The sequence below is a fragment of the Elgaria multicarinata genome, chromosome 10, assembly GCF_023053635.1.
Source record: "Elgaria multicarinata webbii isolate HBS135686 ecotype San Diego chromosome 10, rElgMul1.1.pri, whole genome shotgun sequence".
Lineage (NCBI taxonomy): Eukaryota > Metazoa > Chordata > Lepidosauria > Squamata > Anguidae > Elgaria > Elgaria multicarinata.
Genome location: NC_086180.1, coordinates 6,430,231 through 6,455,242, shown reverse-complemented (window position 1 = coordinate 6,455,242; position 25,012 = coordinate 6,430,231). Strand labels below are relative to the sequence as shown.

General features: G+C 46.1%; 1 protein-coding gene across 1 annotated transcript in view; it reads right to left on the bottom strand.

Moving 5' to 3' along the window:
* Window positions 1–25,012, bottom strand: part of SLC4A11 (solute carrier family 4 member 11) — a 138,724-nt gene that overhangs the window by 25,777 nt on the left and 87,935 nt on the right. The window contains exons 9-12 of the mRNA XM_063136068.1: window positions 15,497–15,622; window positions 11,777–11,890; window positions 6,019–6,151; window positions 3,028–3,101 (exon numbers count right to left, since the gene is read on the bottom strand). Coding sequence (XP_062992138.1) covers window positions 3,028–3,101; window positions 6,019–6,151; window positions 11,777–11,890; window positions 15,497–15,622 — 447 coding nt within the window. The remainder of the gene's footprint in view (window positions 1–3,027; window positions 3,102–6,018; window positions 6,152–11,776; window positions 11,891–15,496; window positions 15,623–25,012) is intronic.

Below are 25,012 nucleotides of genomic sequence, written 5' to 3'. Positions count from 1 at the left end.
TTGGCAGCTAGCTATCGCAGCCTGCCACTTAATATTCTGCCGCTGCCTGTTTAGTAACTTTGGTGGACGCAGCCCAAAGCGGCAGCTGAATGAATCCCTCTGCACGAAAAGTGATTAAGAGAGTGCCCTTTAAACAACACAGGCAGCTGCGATATCCTAACTAACGCAGAACTGTCCTCGCCGTAGGAGTTATTTAAGGTCCCTCTGATCCTATTTGCCTTTCTTGTTTGCTTCAGCTGCTGCCTGGCTGTTTCCTGTAAAGTGCAGAAGTCAAGATCAAACAGGAGTACAGCTTAGGTGGCTGCATCGCAACTTTGAAAAACAAAGTGCCATTAGGCTGCTGAAACGAATGTGTGACTTGAACTCCTCATTCTCCCTCGCCCCCGCAAAGCGATAAAACCGCTCCCCCTGTCCTTTCCTGCATAGCTCCCGGAGCAATACAGCTTTACAAATTAAGAGAAATATTCAACTGATCTTCGCTTTAGAAGGAAACGGGACATCTGCAGGGATGGAAAGAACGTTCACCCAAAGTTAACGGCTCCACAAAAAAGATCAGGGACTAACCAGGGCAAGTTTTGGGTCGTTCTGGGCAGCTCCAGACCCGGGGGGGGGGGGATGCAGCGCTTTGATTTAAAGAGGGGGGGGGAATGCATTTCTAGCCCTTTTTTCGGGAGAAAATTCTGAAGTTATTTTGTTTATTTAGTGTATTTTGGAAACGTCCTACCTCTGAAAGAGTGCTCAAGGCAATTTACAATAAAGCCACAAGAAGAATAAAACACAGTAAATTAAAAAAAAACTAAAAACTAAAAGCAAAACAGACAAAATATATATATTACAACAAAACAGGAGAACCCTCGACAGTCAAGGAGTGGCATTAATCATAGAATGCTTGGTGGAACGGTATAGTTTTTAATTGTCATCTAAAGGTCAGAAATGAGGGAGCCAACTTAACATCCCTGGGAAGGGAGTTCTCCAAGCGGGGGCTGCTACAGAAAAGGCCCTGCCTCAAGTCCCTGCCGACATCACCTCTCTAGGAGGCGGGAGACGTAACAGGACCTAAGATGATGAACACAGACTCCGAGCAGGTTCATACAGCAGCAGCATCCTCTACTAAAAATATACCAAATGCAGTGCCCATCAGCTGTAGCCTCCGGAAACATGACCTCTCCTCCCAGGTGGCAGGGGCCTAATTTAGGGACAGGAGAACCACAGATGTTTGAGTTTGCCGAAATTCTGCAAACTTCACCCAGAAGCCCAGTTCGGCTGGCTCCCGTTTCTGCTTGCCATCTCTTTGTTTGTCTTTTGGTCGCTAGGAGTTCTGTGCGAATGATGTAATCATGTGGGCAGAGCTGATAGGTTGGATGTTTCCCATAGCTTGGGAAACACAACGCAAGAAGAACCCTGCTTGAGCAGACCAAAGGCCCTGCATCCTAGTCTCCTACAATGGCCATCCAGCTGAGAAAGTAGGAACGTGCCTTGAACTAGGGCCGTGTCTAGATGGGGTGAAATCCCAGTGATCGCCCCGGGATCATCCCTGTGTATCGACATGACACACAGAGCATCCCGGGAGCAGCGAGGGACGACCCCGCCCTTAGCCCGGGATATCGCCCTACAGTTTAGTTCCGATTTTCCCCGCGGTCTCGGGATGATCCTGAGACTGCGGAACGTGCGGCCAGCTGTTGCGGTTTTGTCCCGGCTCCTCGCGAGTAACTGTGAGGAGCCAGGACCTGGAGCTCTTCAGGAGCTCTGTGCCCATCGGGGGTGGTGGGTGGGAGGTTTTTCTTTTTAATAAAAACACTTACGTTTTTTTCGCAGGAGCGCTCCTGTGCTCTTCTCTGATTAAAAAAACAAAAAACAAAATGGCGGGCGCGACGTCCTCTTCCTCCCAGGACATTGCGCGCCATGTGTAGATGAGGGGGACGATCTCGCAATCATAAAATCGCCTCCACCCGCCTCGTATAGACATGCCATAGGTCACATTCCTTGGCCATCTATCTCAAGTACTGACTAGCTCTCGCTCTCTCAAGAATCTTTCATGTCCAGAGAGGGAAGGCCCGATTCTCTTTAACTGAGGATGCCAGTTAATCTCTTGGGATCAGAGCTCATGGCTACAGACAGGTATCTTTTTGGTATATTTAGGCCGCATCCTACATGGCCTTCTGCTTAGCAATGAAACTCAAGACTGAAATTATCGCCTCAGTTCCCACACCTTGATGAAAATATCAGCTCAGTGCACGGCCACTCTAAAGAAGGCAAATTCCATTTTAGGCATTATTAGAAAAGGAATTAAGAATAAAACTGCCACTATCGTACCGCCTTTATTCAAAGCTATGGTGCGACCACATTTAGAATACTGTGTACGGTTCTGGTCACAACACCTCAAAAAAGGTATTACAGAGCTGGAAAAAGTGCAGAAAAAGGTGACTAAAATGATCAAGGGATGGGAGCATCTCTCCTATAAGGGAAGGTTACAACAGCTGGGATTGTTTAGCTTAGAAAAAAGGAGGCTAAGGGGAGACCAGATAGAGGTGTACAAAATTATGCATGGTGTGGAGAATGTGGAGACATTTTTCTCCCTCTCTCAAAATACTAGAACCCAGGGTCATCCCATGAAGAGGACTGGTGGGAGATTTAGGACAGATAAAAGGAAGTCCTTCTTTACACAGTGCATAGTTAAACTCTGGAATTCGCTACCACAAGATGTAGTGATGGCCATCAATCTGGATGGCTTCAAAGGGGGGTTGGATAAATTCCCAGAGGAGAAGGCTATCAATGGCTACTGGTCCTGATGGCTAAGTGAAACCTCCAGTAGCAGAGGCAGTAAGCCTGTACACACTAGTTGCTGGGGAACGTGGGTGGGAGGGTGTTGTTGCACCATGTCTTGCTTGTGGGTCCCTGGTTGGCAGCTAGTTGGCCACTGTGGGAACAGAGTGCTGGACTCTTGGACCCCTGGTCTGATCCAGCCGGGCTCTTCTGATGCTCTTACTTAACTACAAGGACAAGACAGGCACTTGCCCTGAAACGTACCTTTGGTTATCCCTTTAAGGGCATCGAGCACAAATGTGATGGAGATAAAAAGAGCAATGATTTCTTCAGTTGACCTATGAAAAAGACACACAAATGGAGTGGAGAAGAATCAACACCACAGAAAACTACAATGCTATCGCCACTGCATTATATTTCTTTTTATATTATAAAGCAAATATTTTCAAAAAGAAAACTATACCAGGTGAAGCTAACGGGATATGGATCCCAACATGTTCTGAAAAATCCCAACACATTTTGTTAATATCTTCAAGGTGAAGTTATATGAACACTTAAATGGACACAACACTACCTCCCCTTCTAATATTTCGTTTGTGGAAGCTGGCATCTTCAAACTTGTCTTGTTTTTTAGTCATGAAACTTTGATACATGTTGGGAATCATCTATTAAATTTTAGTTGTGCCTACTTGACCCTGGACTGCTGGAATTCTCACAGAGAAATCCACACACACACACAACTATATGTTAAGGTTCAGTTTATATATCACACTAAACTATGGTCTGGGCTGATCATAGTTCAAAACCCAAACGACAGTATGTAAGCCTATGCGGCAGAGTCTTGCTATTTACTGTTTTACTCTGTACAGCACCATGTACATTGATGGTGCTATATAAATAAATAAATAATAATAATAATAATAATAATAATGAGCTACCAAGCACACAACAGGAAACCACGGTTTACAGTGGCTTCTCTGCTCCTGTTTTCCATCGTCTCCAGGCTTGGTTTCATAACTTCATTCCCATCACCATGAGGCAGCAGCTTCTGGAAGCAAAGAGATGGCTGCAACTATGGTGAAAGTCAATTAAGACATAGTGCTCAACCGTATTTCGTAAGAGCCAGAGTTCACAAACCCACTTTAAATTATGACTTTTGATTCTGGTTTGCTGGCTTAATTTACAACCCATGGTTTGTCAGTTCAGTTTCAAACATCACACCAACCATAGTTAAGCTCCCTCATCCATTTGTGCATAATAACAATAACAATAACAATAATAATAATAATAATTTATTTCTTACCCGCCTCTCCGATTGGAACGAGGCAGGGAATAACAGCAAGCATAAAATACTGATTAAAAACATTGTATACACTGTTAAAAAAATATCCTAAAAGCATACTAAAAGTATCCTAAAATTCCACTGGATAGGCCTGCTGGAAGAGATCAGTCTTGATAGCTTTACTGAATGCTAAAAGATTGTCAAGCTGACCAGTCTCCTCCGGCAGGGCATTCCACAGTCTGGGAGCAGCAGAAGAGAAGGTCGTCTGGGTAATGGATGTCAGCCTAGTCTTTGCTGACTGAAGTAGATTCTTCCCAGCGGACCTCAGTGTGCGGGGTGGACTGTATGGGAGAAGGCGATCCCGCAGGTAACTTGGACGCAAGCCATGTAGGGCTTTAAAGGAAATAACCAACACTTTATACCTCGCCTGGTAGTGAAGAGATTTTAAGACTGGTGTAATGTGATCACCCCTAGATGTACCGGTGACCAGCCTGGCTGCCCTATTTTGAACTAGTTGAAGTTTTCAGACTAGGCACAAAGGTAGCCCTATGGAGAGCGCATTGCAGAAGTCAAGCCTCGAAGTTACCAGCGCGTGCACCACCGTCTTTAGGTCTTCCGACTCTAGGAAGGGGTGCAGCTGGTGTATCAGCTGAAGCTGTGAGTAGGCACTCCTGGCCGTCGCGTCTATCTGGGCTGTCATTTGGAGCGACGGATCCAGAACCACCCCCCAAGCTGCGAACGCTGTCTTTCAGGGGAAGTGTAACCCCATCCAGAACTGGTTGACACACCTGAATACAGAAGGGTGAGCAACTTCGGGTAGTCCGGGAGGCGGGCAATTCCCCTCCCCTCTCTGGGTCACCATGGGCTGCATCCCCTCCCCTCGGCCGTTGCTGTACCACAAAAAGGGGGGAGTGGAAAAACAAACGAAACGTGTCTTTTCTAAGACTCCGTAGGGATTTGCTACTGAATTTAAAAGAAATAAAATAGGGGTTGCAGAGAGCACTGGGGGAGGGGAGCCCCATGGACCATGTGTTGTCCACTCTTGAAATAGGGCCATAAAGGGGCTGCATGCAAGAACACTCAGTACGGATACATTGCTCTTTAAATGCTATTTAACACCCTGTTATTTTGTTCACATCAAAGCCTCGTGTGGCGCAGAGCGGTAAAGCAGCAGTTTCTGCAGCTGAAACTCTCCCCATGGCCTGAGTTCGATCCCAGCGGAAGCTGGTTTCAGGCAGCCGGCTCGGGTCGACTCAGCCTTCCATCCTCCCGAGGTTGGTAAAATGAGTACCCAGTTAGCTGTGGGAAAGGTAACAACGGCCGGGGAAGGCAATGGCAAACCACCCCGCTATAAGGCCTGCCAAGAAAACATCAGTGAAAGCTGGCGTCCCTCCAAGAGTCAGTAATGACTCAGTGCTTGCACGAGAGGTTCCTTTCCTCCTATTTTGTTCACACAAATTGGTACAAAGCATAATCAAGAGAGACTTGCCATACTTTCCTAGAGAATCTCAATAAAACACCAGACGGGGGTGGGAATACTACTGAAACGTGCACTCAGGAGGGAATCCTTCCTTTTTAGTACAGGTTAACTATATCAACTGTGGCCTTAGTTAGACCTAAGGTTTATCCCGGGTTTATCCCAGGGTCGTCCCTGCCTGCTCCCGGGATCCCCTATGTGTCATTTACATGAACAGGGATGACCCCGGGACGATCCCGGGATAAACCTTAGGTCTAGCTAAGGCCTGCGTGAACAAACGCCCATTTAAAACTGCAGAAGGGTTGCTAGCCCTTATGAAATGATCCTGGAAACAAGAATTGATCTTCTGACAACTAGGCCACAACTACACAACCTTTCCCAACATTGTCCACACGTCAAACCACTGCTCCGAGAGAATTCGCACCAAAGTGCGATGCTATCGATATGAGGTAATTTTCTAGGAGCTGGAACAGCGGAGGAAGTAAGCCAGTGTTACCTTTTAAAGAGCTTCATTACAAGGCTGAAATTAAAGAGGGAGTACAGAACGAGGAAGAAACTGTTCCAGAGTCCAACCCAGGCATAGAAAGCACTGAACTTCAAGTTGTAGTCGCTGCAGATTCCTTTGATCACTGAAAGGAAGAAAACACCACACGTGTGTGTGTATATAAATACTGTAATAGCCATTTTTCAATTCTTTTGAGTGCCGGTTCTTATTTAGTCAAAAGATCACCATCTACACAGAAGAGGGAGGCAACAGCAATCTTGGAGGAACACCAAGGATTACAGAAATATATATATATATATATATATATATATATATATATATATATATATATATAAAAAATCTTAGGCAAAATATCCTAGGTGGGGCGGGCAATGAAGATGGAGCATCCACAGTGCTGACTATTTCCGGGGTTGGGGAGGTGGGATACACAAGGTGGAATGGAATGGATTATCCCAGAAGAGGACCTGGCTGGCATACGTAACAGGGGAATCCCACGCTGCCAACGTTTTATTGCGGGTCCCACTTTGGTTCAGATGTAAACGTGTGTAGCTTACTAATTTGTCTTGTAAACCGCCCAGAGACTTTGGTTTAATGGGCAGTATAGAAATATAATAAATAAATAAAAATAACGTATTTATTATTACATTTATATCCTCTTGCAAGGACCCCAAGGTGGCATACAAGAACCCAGTGAAGTAGGTTAAGCCGACAGTCTGTGACTAGCCCACAGTTAGCCATTGAGCTTCATGGCTGAGTTGAGGAATAGAACTTGGAACACCTGAGTCCAACGCCAACCACTACACCACACTGACACTAAGAACATAAGAAGAGCCATGGCGGCTCAGACCAAGGGTCCATCTAGTCCAGCACTCTGTCCAAGCAATGGCCAATCAGGTGTCAACCAGGGACCTACAAGCAGGACACAGAGCAACAGAACACTCTCACCCATGTTCCTCAGCAACTGGTGTATATAGGCTTACTGCCTCTGATACTGGAGGTAGCACATAGCCATCAGGACTAGTAGCCATGGATATTCTTCTCCTCCAGGAATTTATCCAACCCCCTTTTAAAGCCACCCAAATAGGTGGCCATCCCCACTTCTTGTGGTAGTGAGTTCCAGAGTTCAACTATGTGCTGCATGAAGTAGTCCTTCCCTTGATCTGTCCTGAATCTCCTACCAATCTTCTCCATGGGATGACCTCAGGTTCTAGTATTATGGGAGGGAGAATCTTTTTATCCAGATTCTTTCTCACTCTCTTTGAGAAATACCACACACACACACACACACACACACACGTGTATGGTTTTGCTTCTGCCTAATAACTCCCAGAGACAACCTTCTAGAAACAAATATGAAACTAACACTAATGTTAACAGTCACTGGTTTCATTTCCAAGGCATTTCTTATGGGGCATATCTGGCATCTGCCACATCAGGAAAATGGTTGTTTACTACATTTTCACACCACGCTTCCCTCCAAGTCATGCAGGCTGACATTCATGGGGTTATGCTCATTTTATCCTCACAGTAGCTTTGTGGGGGAAGTTGGCTGGACAGGCCCATGGTCAGCCAGTAAACTTCATGTAAGCCTATGCGGCAGAGTCTTGCTATTTACTGTTTTACTCTGTACAGCACCATGTACATTGATGGTGCTATATAAATAAATAAATAAATAATAATAATAATAATAATAATAATAATAATAATAATAATGGCTGAGCTGGGATTTCATTCCAGATCTCCCTGTTCCAAGAGGAATACTATATCCACTACATCAAGGATGGGTTGGGTTCCACTGGTAGATCTCTGGGAAGTTTTGCACTATTTGTTTACAAAAACATAATGTGGCACCTTAAAAAGGGTCCCCCCAAGGCAGTTTACAGTCACTAAAATCTGTAAAATTAACATGCATGCACAGACACTTCCAGATAACATTAAAAACAAGGTGAGGTAAAACTGATTTTTAAAAAAGGAATTTCAACAACAGACAAAATAAATATACCGTACACTAAAAACTTAGAATCATAGAATTGCAGAGTTGGAAGGGGCCTACAAGGCCATCGAGTCCAACCCCCTGCTCAATGCAAGAATCCACCCTAAAGCATCCCTGACAGATGGCTGTCCAGCTGCCTCTTAAAGGCCTCTAGTGTGGGAGAGCCCACCACCTCCCAAATAGAATCACCTCCCTAATAGAATCACTTGATAGAACAGAAATGATTTCAATGCCTGCCTAAAAGACAACCGCAAACCTAATCTCCTATACTGGTGGTTTTCAACTGGTGGGTTCTGACCCCAAAGTGGGTCGCGAGATCAGTCCAGATGGGTTGCAGCAAATCTGTTGCCGCCATGTTGGGCAATTTTAAATTATGAAAGTGGGTCCCATGTTGCTAGTTGGGAATCCGAGGTGGGTCTTGGGTCTGGACCAGTTGAAGACCACTGTCCTATACCATTTCAGGCTCTGAGTTCTAAGAATTCTCTGCAATGGTGCCTGTATGGCAAGGTACTACTATGGTCGGATCTTTTAATAGGAGTCAGGTCAGGTTAGTTCAGGTGTCTAAGAGAAACAAGACAGGAAAAGATCAGCACCATGGAAAGTTCCAAGTGGTGCTGGCGTTGAAAGGCCGATAGGAGCTACAATTTTCCACCTGGCTCACGTCGGTGGACCTCAGTGTGCTAGTAAAGAAAAGAAAAGAAAAGAAAAAGGTAGTCTATTTATTTATTAACAATATTTATAGGCCTCCCTACAATTACAGGATCAAAACAAAACAAGTTTTTTTAAAAAAATAAAATAAAATACAACAACTCCATCAGTAAGACAATACAATAAAAAGTGATACATAAGACAAGCTCAAGATCAAAGTCAAAGAATAAAGAATTAGACAAGAGCTGAAGGCAGGCGGAATATGCGGCAGCAAATGCCATTAAAAGACAACAGAGTAGGAGCCAAAGGAGCTTCTATGGGGATAGGTTCCCATAACTGGGTTCCCATAACTGGGTTGCCACTATCGAGATCTCTTGAAATCTGCCTGGCTCCTCTACAGTGGGCTCCTGCATAGGACCACACTTAGAATACAGTGTACAATTCTAGTCACCACACCTAAAAAAAGGATATTATAGAGCTGGAAAAAGTGCAGAAAAGGGCAACTAAAATGATGGAGGGGCTGGAGCATCTCCCCTATGAGGGAAGTTTACATCAACTGAGATTGTTTAGCTTGGAGAAGAGGAGGCTAAGGGGAGACATGACAGAGGTGGACAAAACGATGTATGGTGTGGAGAATGTGGATAGATTTTTCTCCCTCTCTCAAAATACTAGAACCCAATGGGGTCATCCCATGAAACTGATTGGTGGGAGATCCAGGACAAATAAAAGGAAGGACTACTTCACACAGCGCATAGTTAAATTATGAAACTCACTACCACAAGATGTAGTGGTGGCCACCAATCTGGATGGCTTTAAAAGCGGGTTGGATAAATTCCTGGAGGCAAAGGCTATCAATGGCTACTAGCCCTGATGGTTGTGTGCTATCTCCAGTATTCGAGGCAATAAGCCTGTGTGCACCAGTTGCTGGGGAACATGGGTGGGAGGGTGCTGTTGCACCATGTCCTGCTTGTTCATCCCTGGCCGATGGCTGGTTGGCCACTGTGTGAACATAGTGCTGGACTAGATGGACCCTTGGTCTGACCCAGCATGGCACTTTTTATGTTCTTATGTTTTGCATAATAACTCCCACCATCATAGGAATATTGGAAACTGCTTTATACTGCGTCAGACCCTTGGTCCGTCTATGCCAGTACTGTTGACACTGACTGGCAGCAATGGCTGTCCAGGGTTTCAGGCAGAATTTTTTCCTAGCCCTCCCTGGAGAACAAGTTTTTGCAGGCAGATTCTGCAAGCAGTTAGGAACACTGGAAGCTGCCCTTGGTCTGATCCAGCATGGCACTTCTTATGTTCTTATGAATGCCAGATCTCCATGATAGCGAATTCAAATAGCCAGTGAAGGCAGTGTGGTGCAGTGGTAAGAGTCATGAAGCTCACTGGATGACTTTGGGCCAGTCACTCTCAGCCTAAGCTACCTCACAGGATTGTTGTGAGGATAAAATGGAGCGGAGGAGGAGGATCATGTACACCACCTTGGGCTCCTTGGAAGAAAAGATGGTATATAAATGTAACAAACAACCAAACAATGAAATTGATGAGGGGAAACCTTCTGAAGACATCAAAGATGCTCATGAGAGCTGAGTCTCAAAGGAACCAGATTGTTCAACCAGCAGTGAATTAGAAGTGTGAACCAAACTATGAAGTGTTTGGTTCATACTTCTTCACACAGCGCATAGTTAAACTATGGAACTCACTGCCACAAGATGTGGTGATGGCCACCAATTTGGAGGGCTTTAAAAGGGGGTTAGACGAATTCCTGAAGGAGAAGGCTATCCATGTCTACTAACCCTGATGGTTGTGTGCTACCTCCAGTATCCGAGGCAGTAATCTTGTGTGCACCTGTTGCTGGGGAACATGGGTGGGAGGGTGCTGTTGCACCATGTCCTGCTTTGTTGGTCCCTGGTTGACAGCTGGTTGGCCACTGTGCGAACAGAGTGCTGGACTAGATGGACCCTTGGTCTGATCCACCGTGAGGGCTCTTCTTATGTTCTTAAGTGTTAGCATCCTGCCCTGCTGCTAACCGTTCTCACATCCTGTTTTCTGCGTGGAGAAAATTTGCACACCAGGGAGAATGCTAGCTTAGAACCCTTCATCTGAAATGCTAGTTTTCCACATGTAGGCAGGGAGGGGATTTTTCCCCCTTCAAGGAGCATTCAAATATATGACCCTCAGCCTGCACTCCCAATGTTGAACACTGCAGGAACACCTTAATTGTGGGGTCTGTTTTCAGGAGGCACTGGAAAGAACGCAGTGTTGGTGCTTGCCTGACCTCCAGGGGCAGGGAGTTCCACAGAAAGGGGGCCACCGCACTGAAGGCTCTTCTCCTGGTAGACTCCAATTGGGCTATAGGTCCATGTGGAACCACCAGGTGTGCCTTCTAATGACCTCAGTGACGAGGCAGGTTGGTAGGGGAGAAGGCGCTCTCTCAGGTATCCTGGTCCCAAGCTGTTTATGGCTTTGTACACGATTACCAAAACCTTAAACCTGGCCTGGTACCAACAGGCAGGCAGTGCAGTTCCTTCAACAGAGGTGTTACCAGGCTGGAAAGGGGACAGCTCCCGTCAACAGCCGAGCTGCTGCGTTCTGCACTAGCTCCAGCTTCTGGAACAGCCTTAAGGGCAGCCCCACATAGAGGACATTGCTGTAATCTAGTCTTGAGGTTACTAACGCCTGTACCATTGTGGCTAAGCGATCCTTGTCCAGAAGAGGCGAAGCTGCTAAAAGGCACTTGATTCAAAAACGTGTGCACATTCATGTTTGGGTTCACGAACGGGACTTGTTCAAAGGTTTTGTGAGCAGAAACGAAATTCCGGTACATCCCTGGTGTTGTTTTCCTCTCCTGCTCCCCTTGGAAACAAGGCGATATATGGGGCAGAGGAGAACGGGGGGCAGAATTGAGCGTGATATGAGCCTAAGCCTGGAAGTGCAAAGTTGAGCAGGAGGAGGGGAGAAAAAGAGAGCCAAAGTGAGCATTAGGGCTGGTGGTGTCAGGGATCAGAGCATGTGAGTACGTGCACGGGAGGCGCAACTTTTTGAGGTCCGGAAACCCCAAATCACACATACGGAAGCAAGCTGGTGGGATCCACTCACCATTGATGTACAGTGCCAAAGGAGCCGTCGTTAAGAGCACAACAAGAGGCTGGCCCGAGAAGAGCGCATAAAGAAGACCACCAATGCACTGGCCAACTATGGTTTTCTGCACATCTGGAAACAAAATTGTGGAGAAGGGAAGGGGGGGGGGAAGATGAAATCTTAAAAATGAGGTTACTGCTGAAGTGAACTTGCATGAAGTGATTCAACCATGGATTAGAATAGGGGTGCAATCCACCACGCACAGTGACAGCACATCCCCTCCCCTCATTAACTATGTGCAAGGCTGGGTATTCTGTGGGAATGCAGGCTGTTACGCCACACCTTGAATTCAGGGCCGAACTACTCAACGCATGCATCTTTTGACGTGAGAGGAGAAGTCTACAAAATCACCCTACTTCCTCTTCAAACCGCTGCCTCAGTGGTGCCAGTATATAACTTAAAAGGACCTCAAAAAGAACCTCCCAACTACGTACAACACTTCATGTTTGGATTCCTCACGCTTTGGGGGTTTTTTTTCTTTTTAAAGCAGATTTCCTGCCCATATGACTGTGACAAAGAGTGCTTTAATCTCAGAACCCACAAGGCTGGCTGAATATAATTTCCACTAGTTTGGGCCAGGGCTGCCGTCTCCCACCCCCAGAACAAAGAATGCTTCGCATGCAGAAGTCGCTTGCAGTGCTCTTATCAAGAGATCTGCAGTGAGGAGAAAGGGTGCCTGCTGATGGCTTTTAGAATTCTTCCCAGCTCAGAACATGGTGACAAAACGGTGTACCATTCTGGCTGGGGATAATAATAATAATAATAATAATAATAATAATAATAATAATAATAATAATAATGGCCTAGTTTTAACTGTGGTGATCGGCCTTTGTCTGGCTTGTACCACTTCGGATACTAACTACTACTACCTAGCTTTAACTGTGGTCATCCTGTGTGTAGCTTGTACCACTTCAGACTGCAATAATTAATTTAATTAATTAATTAATTAATTAATAACAACAACAACAACAATGCCTAGTTTTAACTGAGGAGATCAGCCTGTGTCTGGCTTGTACCACTTTGGATACTACTACTACTACTACTACTACTACTACGGCCTAGTTTTATCTGTGGTGATCGGCCTGTGTGTAGCTTGTACCACTTCAGAGTGCAATAATTAATATAATAATAATAATAATAATAATAATAATAATAATAATAATGATGCTCGGCCTGTGTCTGGCTTGTACCACTTCAGATAATAATAATAATAATAATAATAATAATAATAATAATAATAATGCCTAGTTTTAACTGTGGTCATCCTGTGTGTAGCTTGTACCACTTCAGAATGTAATAATTAATTTAATAATAATAATAACAACAATAACAATAACAATAATAATAATAATGCCGAGTTTTAACTGAGGAGATTGGCCTGTGTCTGGCTTGTACCACTTCAGATAATAATAATAATAATAATAATAATAATAATAATAATGATGATGATGATGATGATGCCAAGTTTTAACTGTGGTCATCCTGTGTCTAGCTTGTACCACTTCAGAATGCAATAATTAATTGTAATGAGGCCTAGTTTTAACTGAGGTGATCTGCCTGTGTCTGGCTTGTGCTACTTCAGACAACAACAACGAGGCCTAGTTTTAACTGTGGTCATCCTGTGTCTAGCTTGTACTACTTCAGAGTTCAATAATTAATTAATTAATTAATTAATTAATAATGAGGCCTAGCTGTAACTGTGGTGGTTGGCCTGTATCTGGCCACCCACCACAAGAGTGCAGGTGGGGCCCCCTCATAGGACTGGACATTCAGCCATATCAGAGAACTAGCGTGTGACGGAGAAAGTTAGTCTAGAGCCCGTCTTTGTGACATGACAGTTTTCTAGGGAGCAGCATTCAAATCGGTCCGAATCCAGGTCGATCACTTCAGTGAGAAGCAAGCCCTGGACCACAGGTGCCCCCACCAACATGAGGAACCATTTGTTATGTTTCACTCTCTGCCTCCAGCGCCAAAGCCTTTACGCAGAGCTCAGCGTGGCTTGGGAAGGTGTGACAGACAAGTTGCAAGCGTGCGGCATGCACCACTGCACCAGGAACTCTGTTTGCAAGGGATTCCAGAGTGCAGCAGCCCCGTCAGCAACAGAGAGGAGGCTGGGGTTGGGTGCACAAACCAGGCCAGGCTTATACATCTAGAAAGGCCCAGGGAAGGTCAGGTCTAGACACTGAGAGTCTGGAAAGCTCCTCGGGGCATGCACAGAGAGCTCAACATCTCATTTAAGAATGCCAGCTGGAGGGCAGGCGAAAGAAATGGAGCTGAAGAGGCTAAATGAGGCAGGCCCATTTTTTTAACTTCCCTGGCTCTAAGCATTGCCTGAGCGGGCATAGAGGTGAGGCGAGACCCCTCTGAGGCCAGTGGGGCAGAGGGCAGCCAGTCCCAGGAAGGGTACCTCCCTATGGGGGTGCTGTGACTAGGGCCTTTTGAGAGACCAAAGGCACAGAACCGGCAGAGGGAAAAGTGGCATTTATGCAACTGATGTGCAGGAGCGATTGTTTAATGCGCCACAAACTTAGACCGGCCCTAAGAGTCATGCCTTCTTCTCAGGGAACCAGTTTTGTGGAGAAGGGCTTGGAGGTTAGACATGTCCAATGGAGGCTTTTCAACATCCTCACTAAATTACAATTCGCAGGATTCACTGGGGCAAGAAGCCACGATAGATATATTGGTATGTAACTGTTAGCTTTTCCAACCTGGTGCCTCCAGATGTGCTGGACTGCAACTCCCATTGCCCATGCTGGCTAGGAATGATGGGAGATGTAGCCCAAGGCATCTACAGAGCACGAGCTTGGGCAAGGCTACCCTTTAGGCTTTTAGCGTAGATGCAATATCTTTCCAAGCTGGCATGGTGGATGTTACACCCTCATAACCTGCCTCACCTGGATTATGTATTATAAAGCACCGCACTGAGACGGGAGTCTTGCGGGATCAAAGCCGGGCGAGCATCATACCCGAAAGGGTCTTGTGAAAAACTTCTCCGCTAGTTAAATCTAAACAATAGTTTCACTTGGGAGGGAAAAAGAAATCACACTCAAGATGGCTTCTCCCATTAAGGCGTGCGCTCAGCCCGCCTCACTTGTTTCTCTTGATGTTCATTCACAGCAGGCTTGCCACAAGGGTGACTAGCAAGTCATTGACTGAGTTCGGACAACACTTTAGGCAACGTAGGGCGGAATGATCAACCGACCATGCGCTATTGCGCAGGACTCCCCAGACGACATGATGCCCCACCGCCGTTGCGTGGCTGAAGCTCCCCGCAGCAGTTGAGTGACATTCCAGCCCTCCCTCCCTCCTCCCTCAGTCTTCCCAGCTCTATCCCAACAGCCATTGCAAGTTCTGCCAGCTGTAGAAGACTCCATGTGCTCCCGAAATAGTGCACTCAACGCGTTAAATTTGACAACAGAACCCGCCACACAACGTGTTAAGCAACGGGTCTCCGGATAGCCAACAGAGCAGCCCATTGTTTTCCTCCGTTGGTTAAATCGACAAAATAGCACACCGGGAGTTGTGTGTCCGTTGTGTGTTGCCCGCCAGACGCGACGTGTAGCGCAACGGACAATCGCCTAATTAATCACCCGTTGCTTATCGTGTCGTCCGAACCCAGCAATGAGTTTAATTGGGGTGGGGTGGGGGGCTGGGAGGAGGGAAGGAGGACAGACTCACCAATGACCCCGTCTGTGTTTTCGTCATTTAAGGAACCAAAAGCGATGGATGGCAGGAGGCAGGCGAAGTAGAGAAAGATCATGGTGGTGATATATTTGCCTATGGCTTTGTTGTTGCCAATAATGCCTAAAAACAAACCCCAAACAGCAGTATGAAAATCCCGTAGGGACGGACGCGCACTCAACTCCATTGTTTTAATAAAAGGGACGCACCTGTGAAGCACCTAAAAAGCCCCAGGAAGAACAATGGCGTTATTCCCTGTAACTGTAAACTCTGGCGGCGGTGTGTCTGTCAAACGGGGGCACCCCAAAATAAGACAGGGGCCCGGTAAATACTTGGGAGACTTCTCAGGCACAGAGAAGTATCTAAGCTTGTAAATTAAAAGACATTTTAAACCCCAGAAAATAAATAAAACGGCCCTGTGTGTTTTCAGGACCTACAACATGTTGCAGGTATAGAAAATAGAACAGGTTGGCTGGAGAGAGAACACACTGAGGCGCAAGGAGAGGAAGCCATCTTTGTTTCCGCTACCTTTTGATTTATCGTGGGTTTCCCATGGGCAGCTGGTCGGCCACTGTGTGAACAGAATGCTGGATGAGATAGACCCTTGGTCTGATCCAGTAGAGCTCTTCTCATGTTCAGTTTGGGGAAGCCTGTTCCCAAGAGGTGAGCACGAGGATCAGGGGGGACGTATGCCAAGGTTAAAAATGCTCCTCCCCGTGCTAAACTCTCCCCCTACCCAGAGCAGCTTCCCCCAACCTCTTTAACACTGTAGAATACAATGGAGAAAACATTCAGACAGGTGGGAAAGAAAAGGGTGTTCTCTGTTATCCCCAATCAGTGCTTCAAGTAGGGTTGCCATTTTCCCCGGAAACCCGGAATGTCACGGTTTCCAAGCATTTCCAAAATGTCCCGGCCAATCAGTCAAGAATCCCCAATTCCTGTTCCAGCCGGCCGGAGAAATTCCAACCTCCAAAATGGTGCCTTGAGCCTGCTCAGTGGAGTGTAAGCCTCCATACTGAAGCCTCCTCTAGCTTTTGAGAACTAGTGGAGAAATGTAATTTAGTGTCATTTTTTTCTGTTTGTTTGCTTAAACTGTTCTTTGCCTATTATTTATTTGCAGGTGCTTAAGTACTTTAGGCTGCAATCCTATGCATACTTCCCTGGGAATAAGTCCCATTTAACTTAATAGGATTTGTTTCTGAGTAGACACACATAGGATTGCAGTGTTAGATAACTAAAGCTTAGATAGCTTTCTTTCTTTCCCTAGACCTTTACATATTGCTCGGTTCTTTAAAATAAATCCTACCCACCCACCCCCCAAAAATTGTCCTGGTTTTGTGGATTCAGAATATGGCAACCCTAGCTTCGAGGCTCTTTTTTTCCAGGCTGGCTGAAGCCGTGAACAGGAGCGCTCATAATAGGGAAGAGATACACTGCAACATTTTGTTGTGGAGGTCCACCTGTAATTATTCTATTATAATGCTGGTTTCCCCAACATTCTGTCACGCTCCAGTGAGAACCAAGAAACAGAACCAAGAATGGGGCTATGCAGGAAAGAGTAGCCTTGATTCCCAGTGGCTTTGGGGCGGGGTGTCACCAGGAGCAGGGAGCCATCGATTCTCAGAGTGTGTCCCTTTGCTTTCTCCCACACAGAAGACTGGTGGACATTCATCTCTAGGAAGGAAAGGCTTTGCACTCGAGGAGCATTTTGTGTTAGAAGACAAAACACAGACATCATCAGCTTGGCAACAGCTTCAATTCAATGCTGTTTCAAACATGGAAAATTTGCATTGGCACCCAATAGATTTGACTATGCAGGGAACCCTTGTAATCCCACAGGGAGAGGCACTTAAGAAGCATCTGGATTAGTTTGGAGCTACGCTGCACGCAGAATGGTGCTGCCAGGGTAGGACTTTGGGGCAAAGTCCTACCCTTTATTCCTCATATTGAGGCAGTAGCTAAATCCTGTCATTTTTTCCTGTATAATATTGCCAGGATTCGATCATTTTTGTCTGTCTCTTCTGCCAAGACTTGTTCATGCATTGGTTATTTCTCGGTTGGACTACTGCAACCTTCTTCTCACTGGCCTTCCTTCTTCTCACATCAGTCCATTGGTTTCTGTTCACCACTCTGCTGCTAAGATCATCTTCTTGGCTCGCCGCTCTGACCATGTTACTCCACTGCTGAAATCTCTTCATTGGCTTCCAATTCACTTCAGAATCCAATATAAACTTCTCCTGTTGACCTACAAAGCTTTTCACGGTCTAGCTCCTTCCTATCTCTCCTCTCTCATCTCACACTATTGCCCCGCTCGTGCTCTTCGCTCCTCTGATGCCATGTTTCTCGCCTGCTCAAGGGTCTCTACTTCCCTTGCTCGGCTTCGTCCATTTTCTTCTGCTGCCCCTTATGCCTGGAACGCTCTTCCAGAACATTTGAGAACTACACGTTCAACCGCACCTTTTAAAGCTCAGCTAAAAACTTTTCTTTTTCCTAAAGCTTTTAAATCTTGATTTTGTTCTGACTTTATACTGTTAGTTTTACCCTACCCAGTGCCTGTTTACCCTACCCTGTGCCTGTTTACATTCTCTTCCCCTCCTTATTGTTTTATTATGATTTTATTAGAATGTAAGCCTATGTGGCAGGGTCTTGCTATTTACTGTTTTACTCTGTACAGCACCATGTACATTGATGGTGCTATATAAATAAATAAATAAATAAATAAATAAATAAATAAATAAATAAGTGCAGGGTCCCACCTAGTAGAATGAATAGGAGGGGCCGCCAAATGCAAGAAGTCTGGTTTACCACACTTACATACTGAAGGAAGTAAAATAATACACATCACCTAAAGAACACCCCAAACACACACACACATAGTTCAGATCTTAAAATTATGTAATGGCCCTGCTATACATATATGCAGAGAGCTTCGGCTATCAGGCGATACAGAAATGCAACTAATGAATTAATGTAATCACGCTTTCCCAATCTGTTCCCTTCAAAGGAGCTCCCATCATTTCCAGCAAGCATGGTCCAATTACCGAGGGAAGGTGGTAGGCCGTTCTTATCTACGCATCATACCTGCACTATTGGGAATGAAATGTCTCATGCATCCTAGCTCTTTCCCATCACCTCATCCTTTTTAAGAGGCACCTGAGATTGAACCTGCAACCTTCTGCACAGGAAGCAGAGGCCGGCTGGCTGCTCCTGCTTGTTGCTGTCCCCAATTTGTCCATCTGGAAGCACCCTAAGGAGTGCATTGTCTTCTTCAGCCTTTGCTTTTTCTTCAGAAAAGCTACAGATTTGGGGGCTAGTCAAATGGCTGCAGATTACCAAGATAATGTATGTGAAGTTGTGTTTTTTTTTAAGGGCTATTTAATTGCAATTAGCACTAATCATGGGCAAAGTCACCCCAAGTAAATTAAACACGTCCATGTGAGCTCGGTCAAGAGTTCTCCTTTAATACAAACTCTTGTTCCATATATATCAGCAATATCAAGGTGCATCTTGGGAGCTGCATTTTGGAATCGCGTAGCGCAGCCTGACATCATGTGTCACCATGTTCTATGGATGCTTTCTGATTGGCTGTTTTCACATGGCCTACCTGTGTGATGATGTCATGGGATGTTCACTCGCCATCACCAATGGAAAAGGACCTGCAGAGTCCTCCTCCTCGGGAGCAAATCTGCGGAAGTGATGACAACAAAGGAAGCAGCAAATGAGGCTGCTTCAAGTCTAGTTTGGGGGTGTCTAAGTGGTGGGATAAGCGAAAATTCAGGGGAGGGGATCTGTGTATAGAATAGTAGAGTTGGAAGGGGCCTACAAGGCCATTGAGTCCAACCCCCTGCTCAATGCAGGAATACACCCTAAAGCATCCCTGACAGATGGTTGTCCAGCTGCCTCTTGAAGGCCTCTAGTGTGGGAGAGCCCACAACCTCCCTTGGTAACTGGTTCCATTGTCGTACTGCTCTAACAGTCAGGAAGTTTTTCCTGATGTCCAGCTAGAATCTGGCTTCCTGTCACTTGAGCCTGTTATTCTGTGTCCTGCACTCTGGGAGGATCGAGAAGAGATCCTGGCCCTCCTCTGTGTGACAACCTTTTAAGTATTTCATAGAATCATAGAATAGTAGAGTTGGAAGGGGCCTACAAGGCCATCGAGTCCAACCCCCTGCTCAATGCAGGAATCCACCCTACAGCATCCCTGACAGATGGTTGCCCAGCTGCCTCTTGTGTGGGAGAGCCCACAACCTCCCTAGGTAACTGGTTCCATTGTCGTACTGCTCTAACAGACAGGAAGTTTTTCCTGATGTCTAGCCAGAATCTGGCTTCCCGTAACTTCAGCCTGTTATTCCGTGCCCTGCACTCTTGGAGGATCGAGAAGAGATCCTGGCCCTCCTCTGTGTGACAACCTTTCAAGTCCTTGAAAAGTGCTATCATGAACTCAAGGCCTTACTGCGCATGCACTGAAGCTCGCAATAAATTTTGAACACAACAGCAAATTCCTAACACATCCAGGCTTGCTACAAAGACAGGCACTGTGAATGGCCGAATTACAAAATTCACTGGCATCCCTAATTAACGTAGCCGCTGTTGACTAGGCACATGCCCTGAAAATCTAAACTGGAACAACAGTTCTAATTGAAAACCTTGCTTGTAAAAGATTGGTTTGTCCAATGCAAAACCCACCACACCACACCGGTGCTCTTTCTTTCAAATACCGAGTTTGCATCTATTGCAAATCTTAAAAGAAAGCACCAGCACGATTTACAAATATACAAACAGGTTGGGAGAGGTTTGAGGTTGGGAAAGAATATCAAGTCCCTGTGGGGAAACCTGATGAACACTAAATCTGGCACAGCTTGTCGCCCCGGTAGCAAGCCTCCAGGGGTTGACATGTGGCAGGAGGAGGCTTAGCTACAGGCATGATGAAATTTACAAAGGAAAAAAAACCGTAACAGCAAACACCTCAAAAGCAGCTTTCGTGTCTCGCTACAAGCGCTGGCATTCATTTCCCGAGACACGAGCCAATTTTCATTTAATTCCCCACCCCCCGGAGAGACAAAAAGACATCAGAAGCGGACCCGTGCGAAGGCACAATGTAGATTTCTTTGGGATCCTGATTGGAAGATGGATGCCTGAGAAAGAACGAAACCCTTTGGCTTGTGGACTCATGCATACGGCGAGTATTCCACAGTCTGGCCTGGAGCTGGCAGGAGGCAGGAAGGAGAAATAATTTGGAGCAGCTGAACCCGAATCTGCCTGCTTTTCCTGAATATAAACAAACGCAGGGCACGGGATCAGAATGAAGGATTTCCTCTTCCTTGGACAAAGATTACCCGTGAAACAGCTGAACAAGGCTCTGCAGCATCGCCAGATAACATTTCTTCTTAAGTAAAGGAAAATGCTCTTAGGCAAGGAAGCTAAATTTGAGAAAATAAACAGAGCACTTGCGGGATTTCACTGACTCAATAGCTGCTATTCCTTCCAGCGATTCTATCTCTCAGAGAGGAGACACCTTCACTCTACACACACATACACACACACACGCACACTCATGCAGACAGCTTTAAAACAAAACAAAAATTAAAAGCATTCAATTTGCATCTGCACACCAGTGATGAGTGACTGCATAAGCCAGCTCATGATTTATAGGTTGGATTGTCTTCTGGTATTCTTTTAGATTATCCTCAACGGACAGATGCGTGGGCCGGAGGGTGAAGTCACTCGAGGCTGGAGCCTCCTGCTTTAACATGCTGAAAAACAAGAATTTCCTGAGGGAGATAAATGCTGCCTCAGAAATTTAAAAATCGTTACGAATTTATGAAACACCGTCTTGCACTAAGAGCATAATAAGAGTTGGATCAGACCGAGGGCCGGCCCGGTCCATGCATCCGACGTCTCAGCGTGGCCAACCAGATGCCATGCGGAAGACCACGAGCAGGTCAACATGGCAACAGACCTCTCCTGCTGCTGTTTCCCAGCAACTGGTCCTCAGAGGCACACGGCTTCTGATGCTGGGGGCAGCATGTAGGCGGTTAGGTCATTTGTCCATTTAGCTCAGTACTGTCTAGTCAGGCTGGGCTCTCAGCCTGGGTACCTGACATCCCTGCCACTGGAGGTCCTAGGGACTGAGCCTGGGAAATTCTGCAAGTGAAGCATTGCCCTATGGTACCCACTGATGGGTTGCCTTCCATGACATTTAAGGCAGAGGTGTTGAACTTCAGGCCCACCTGGGGGCCAGATCCAGACGATCGGGGCTCTGCAGGTGGCCATGCCATCTACCCCTAGCCCATTCCTTTTAGAACATAAGAACGTAAGAGCCTTGCTGAATCAGACTATGAGTCCATCTAGACCAGTGGTCTTCTACTGGTCTTGACCTGAGACCCACTTGGACTTCCCAACCTTCAACATGGGACCCACTTTCACAATTTTCTCCATGTCCAACATGGCGGCAACAGCTTTGCTGCAACCCACCTGGACTGATCTAGACCCTTTCCCCAGGGTCACCCACTGATCTAGACCCTTTCCCCACTTGCTGATCATTTGGTGCTTTCCTGGCTTTTGTGTCTCCCCCCCCCCCATCCCAATTCTAAAAGTTTGGAAGGGCAAACAGGCTCGTCTTTTGTGCCCTGCGCCCTTTGCCTTTGGCCCACCACACCCACTGCTGAAAAGGCCTCCCAAGAGCTTCTCTGAAATTGAATTCAGCCCTCAGAATGAAAAAGGTTTGGTGCCCCCGATTTAAGGTATGTTAGGCCAGACTGCTCACTTGAGGGAATGGTATTAAAGGCAAAACTGAAGTACTTTGGCCACATAATGAGAAGACAGGACACCCTGGAGAAGATGCTGAGGCTAGGGAAAGTGGAAGGCAAAAGGAAGAGTGGCCGACCAAGGGCAAGATGGAGGGATGATATTCTGGAGGTGACAGACTTGACCTTGGGGGAGCTAGGGATGGCAACGGCCGACAGAAAGCTCTGGCGTGGGCTGGTCCATGAAGTCACGAAGAGTCGGAAGTGACTGAACGAATAAACAACAACAAGGCTTGGATACAAACTCTTGATTCCCTGACATCCACCTCCCAAATAAGCTCAACAGGCTGGACAGCAAAAAACCTACAGATTGCACCATCCAATTCCACTCCCAAAAAGCGGGGAGGCAGCTTGGAGACCACAGAGGCTCCAGCATCTTGTGGTCTTCAGCAGAGAAGGCTACCAGAGAAGGTATCCAAAAGGTGGATAGGCAGTAGGTATATTAGCCACCTATGCCTGCACAGTCTTATGCACTGGAGTGGTGGGGATAAATGAGTGCAAGCATTAACCTTAAATCACATCAACAGTCCATCCAGCCCACTTGCCTCTACAGTGATCAGCAGAGGGTATGCAGCCTTTCCTAGGTGACAGGGACTTACTTGGGGCTTTTTAGACCTCAGGTACAGTCCCTTTGCCCAAAGAGGTCCATTACAGCAACAAGTGCATGTGACACTCCAGGGATCCACCAATTCAACAAACAGTGGGAGGCCCAGCGTGACTCCTAAAGGGCACTTGTGCCTCGTAAGCAGCTGTAGCTTTGGTGGAAACAGAAAACATCTGTTTCCACCGACAAAAACCCATGATTTAATGACAACCCCATGGGAGGTGGTGGGCTCTCCCACACTAGAGGCATTCAAGAGGCAGCTGGACAGATGCTTTGAGGTGGATTCCTGCATTGAGCAGGGGGTTGGACTCGATGGCCTTATAGTCCCCTTCCAACTCTGCTATTCTATGATTCTATGAAATGCCGGCTCGTTCTTTCATTTGCAGCGCCTGCCAATCCTAGAGCTTGCAGAACTCTGAAAAAGCGCAGGCACTAATTACGTGACATAACACCCCTCTGGGAAGAAAATGAGACAAGGAAGTGACAAATCTAAGAGCAGCCTGTCACAGGGAAGGGGCAATAGTACACATCAGTGGAAGCCACACACACCCCACCTGTGATCTCGACGCTGCATAGCGCAAGCAAGCGCCTACGCTTATGACTGGCCCACACTTGGGAAAATAATTTGCTTTTATGCTCTTTGGCCGTAATTGGTCTACACCATCCATCCAGAAACTAGCCCTGAGAAACTGATTTAATACATAGGCAAGTTTCAAGAGGGTACTACTTCCTCATTCCAGCTCGTTAAGAAAGAGAAAGAAAAATAGCTAAAGAGCTGTCACGTCCGGAGACAACGGCAGCAATTCAGGCAAAATGGGAATGTGCCAAGATCAGCTTGCCCCTTCCAGATCTGTCAGATCGCAACTCCTGTCAGCCAGCATGCCCAGGGATGATGGGAGTTGTAGTTAGGGATGGGTGAGCAAGCGATGTTTGAGCTCACTAAGATTTTCTGAACATAAACTCACTTGTCTCTCAATTTATGTTTGCATTTATGGTCGCTGTTCATTTTGCATGAACGGGAAGAGAACCCATGATATTGTCTTGGGGAGGAAACTCTGAGTTGCTCATTGTTAACAACCCATAGTTCGACCATAAAGCACAGTTTGCATGTAATGACAACCCACGATTCAACAAGAACCCATGATTTAATGACAACCCCATGCTTAATTCATACTCTGAGTTACTGCTTTGTGCAAATCAGGTCAATCATTTCTAATGTTTTGAATGACTGTTTCTCATTTTTAGGAATTTTATGGACTTCATAAGCTGCCTAGAATCCACAATCTGGCATGATATTAAACCTTTAATGGAATACATGCAAAATCAGTTAGGAAAGATTCCAGCATTAGAGTTTCCCATCCTTGTTCTGTCCTTCACACTACTACATAAATTGCTCCTCCATCTTTTAGGTTTGATTTTAAAATCAAATTAAGGGTGCAGTCTTATGCATGTTTAGACATGGAAAAAGTCCTTCAACTCCTAGCATACTCCAGCCAGCTAGAAGTTGTAAAACTTTTTCCTGTCTGACCATGCATAGGATTGCACCCTAAGCATGTGTCTGTCTGTTTGTCTGTCCGTCATAGAATAGCAGAGTTGGAAGGGGCCTACAAGGCCATCGAGTCCAACCCCCTGCTCAATGCAGGAATCCACCCTAAAGCATCCCTGACAGATGGTTGTCCAGCTGCCTCTTGAAGGCCTCTAGTGTGGGAGAGCCCACCACCTCCCTAGGTAACTGGTTCCATTGTCGTACTGCTCTAACAATCAGGAAGTTTTTCCTGATGTCCAGCTGGAATCTGGCTTCCTTTAACTTGAGCCCGTTATTCCGTGTCCTGCACTCTGGGAGGATCGAGAAGAGATCCTGGCCCTCCTCTGTGTGACAACCTTTTAAGTCTTTGAAGAGTGCTCTCATGTCTCCCCTCAATCTTCTCTTCTCCAGGCTAAACATGCCCAGTTCTTTCAGTCTCTCTTCATAGGGCTTTGTTTCCAGACTCCTGATCATCTATAGATGCCAGTTTATAGAATTACAAAATCATTCTAAGAGTTAGAAACAGGCCTAAAGTACTACACAGGGTTTTTGGGTGGGGTGGGTAAGGACAACGACGA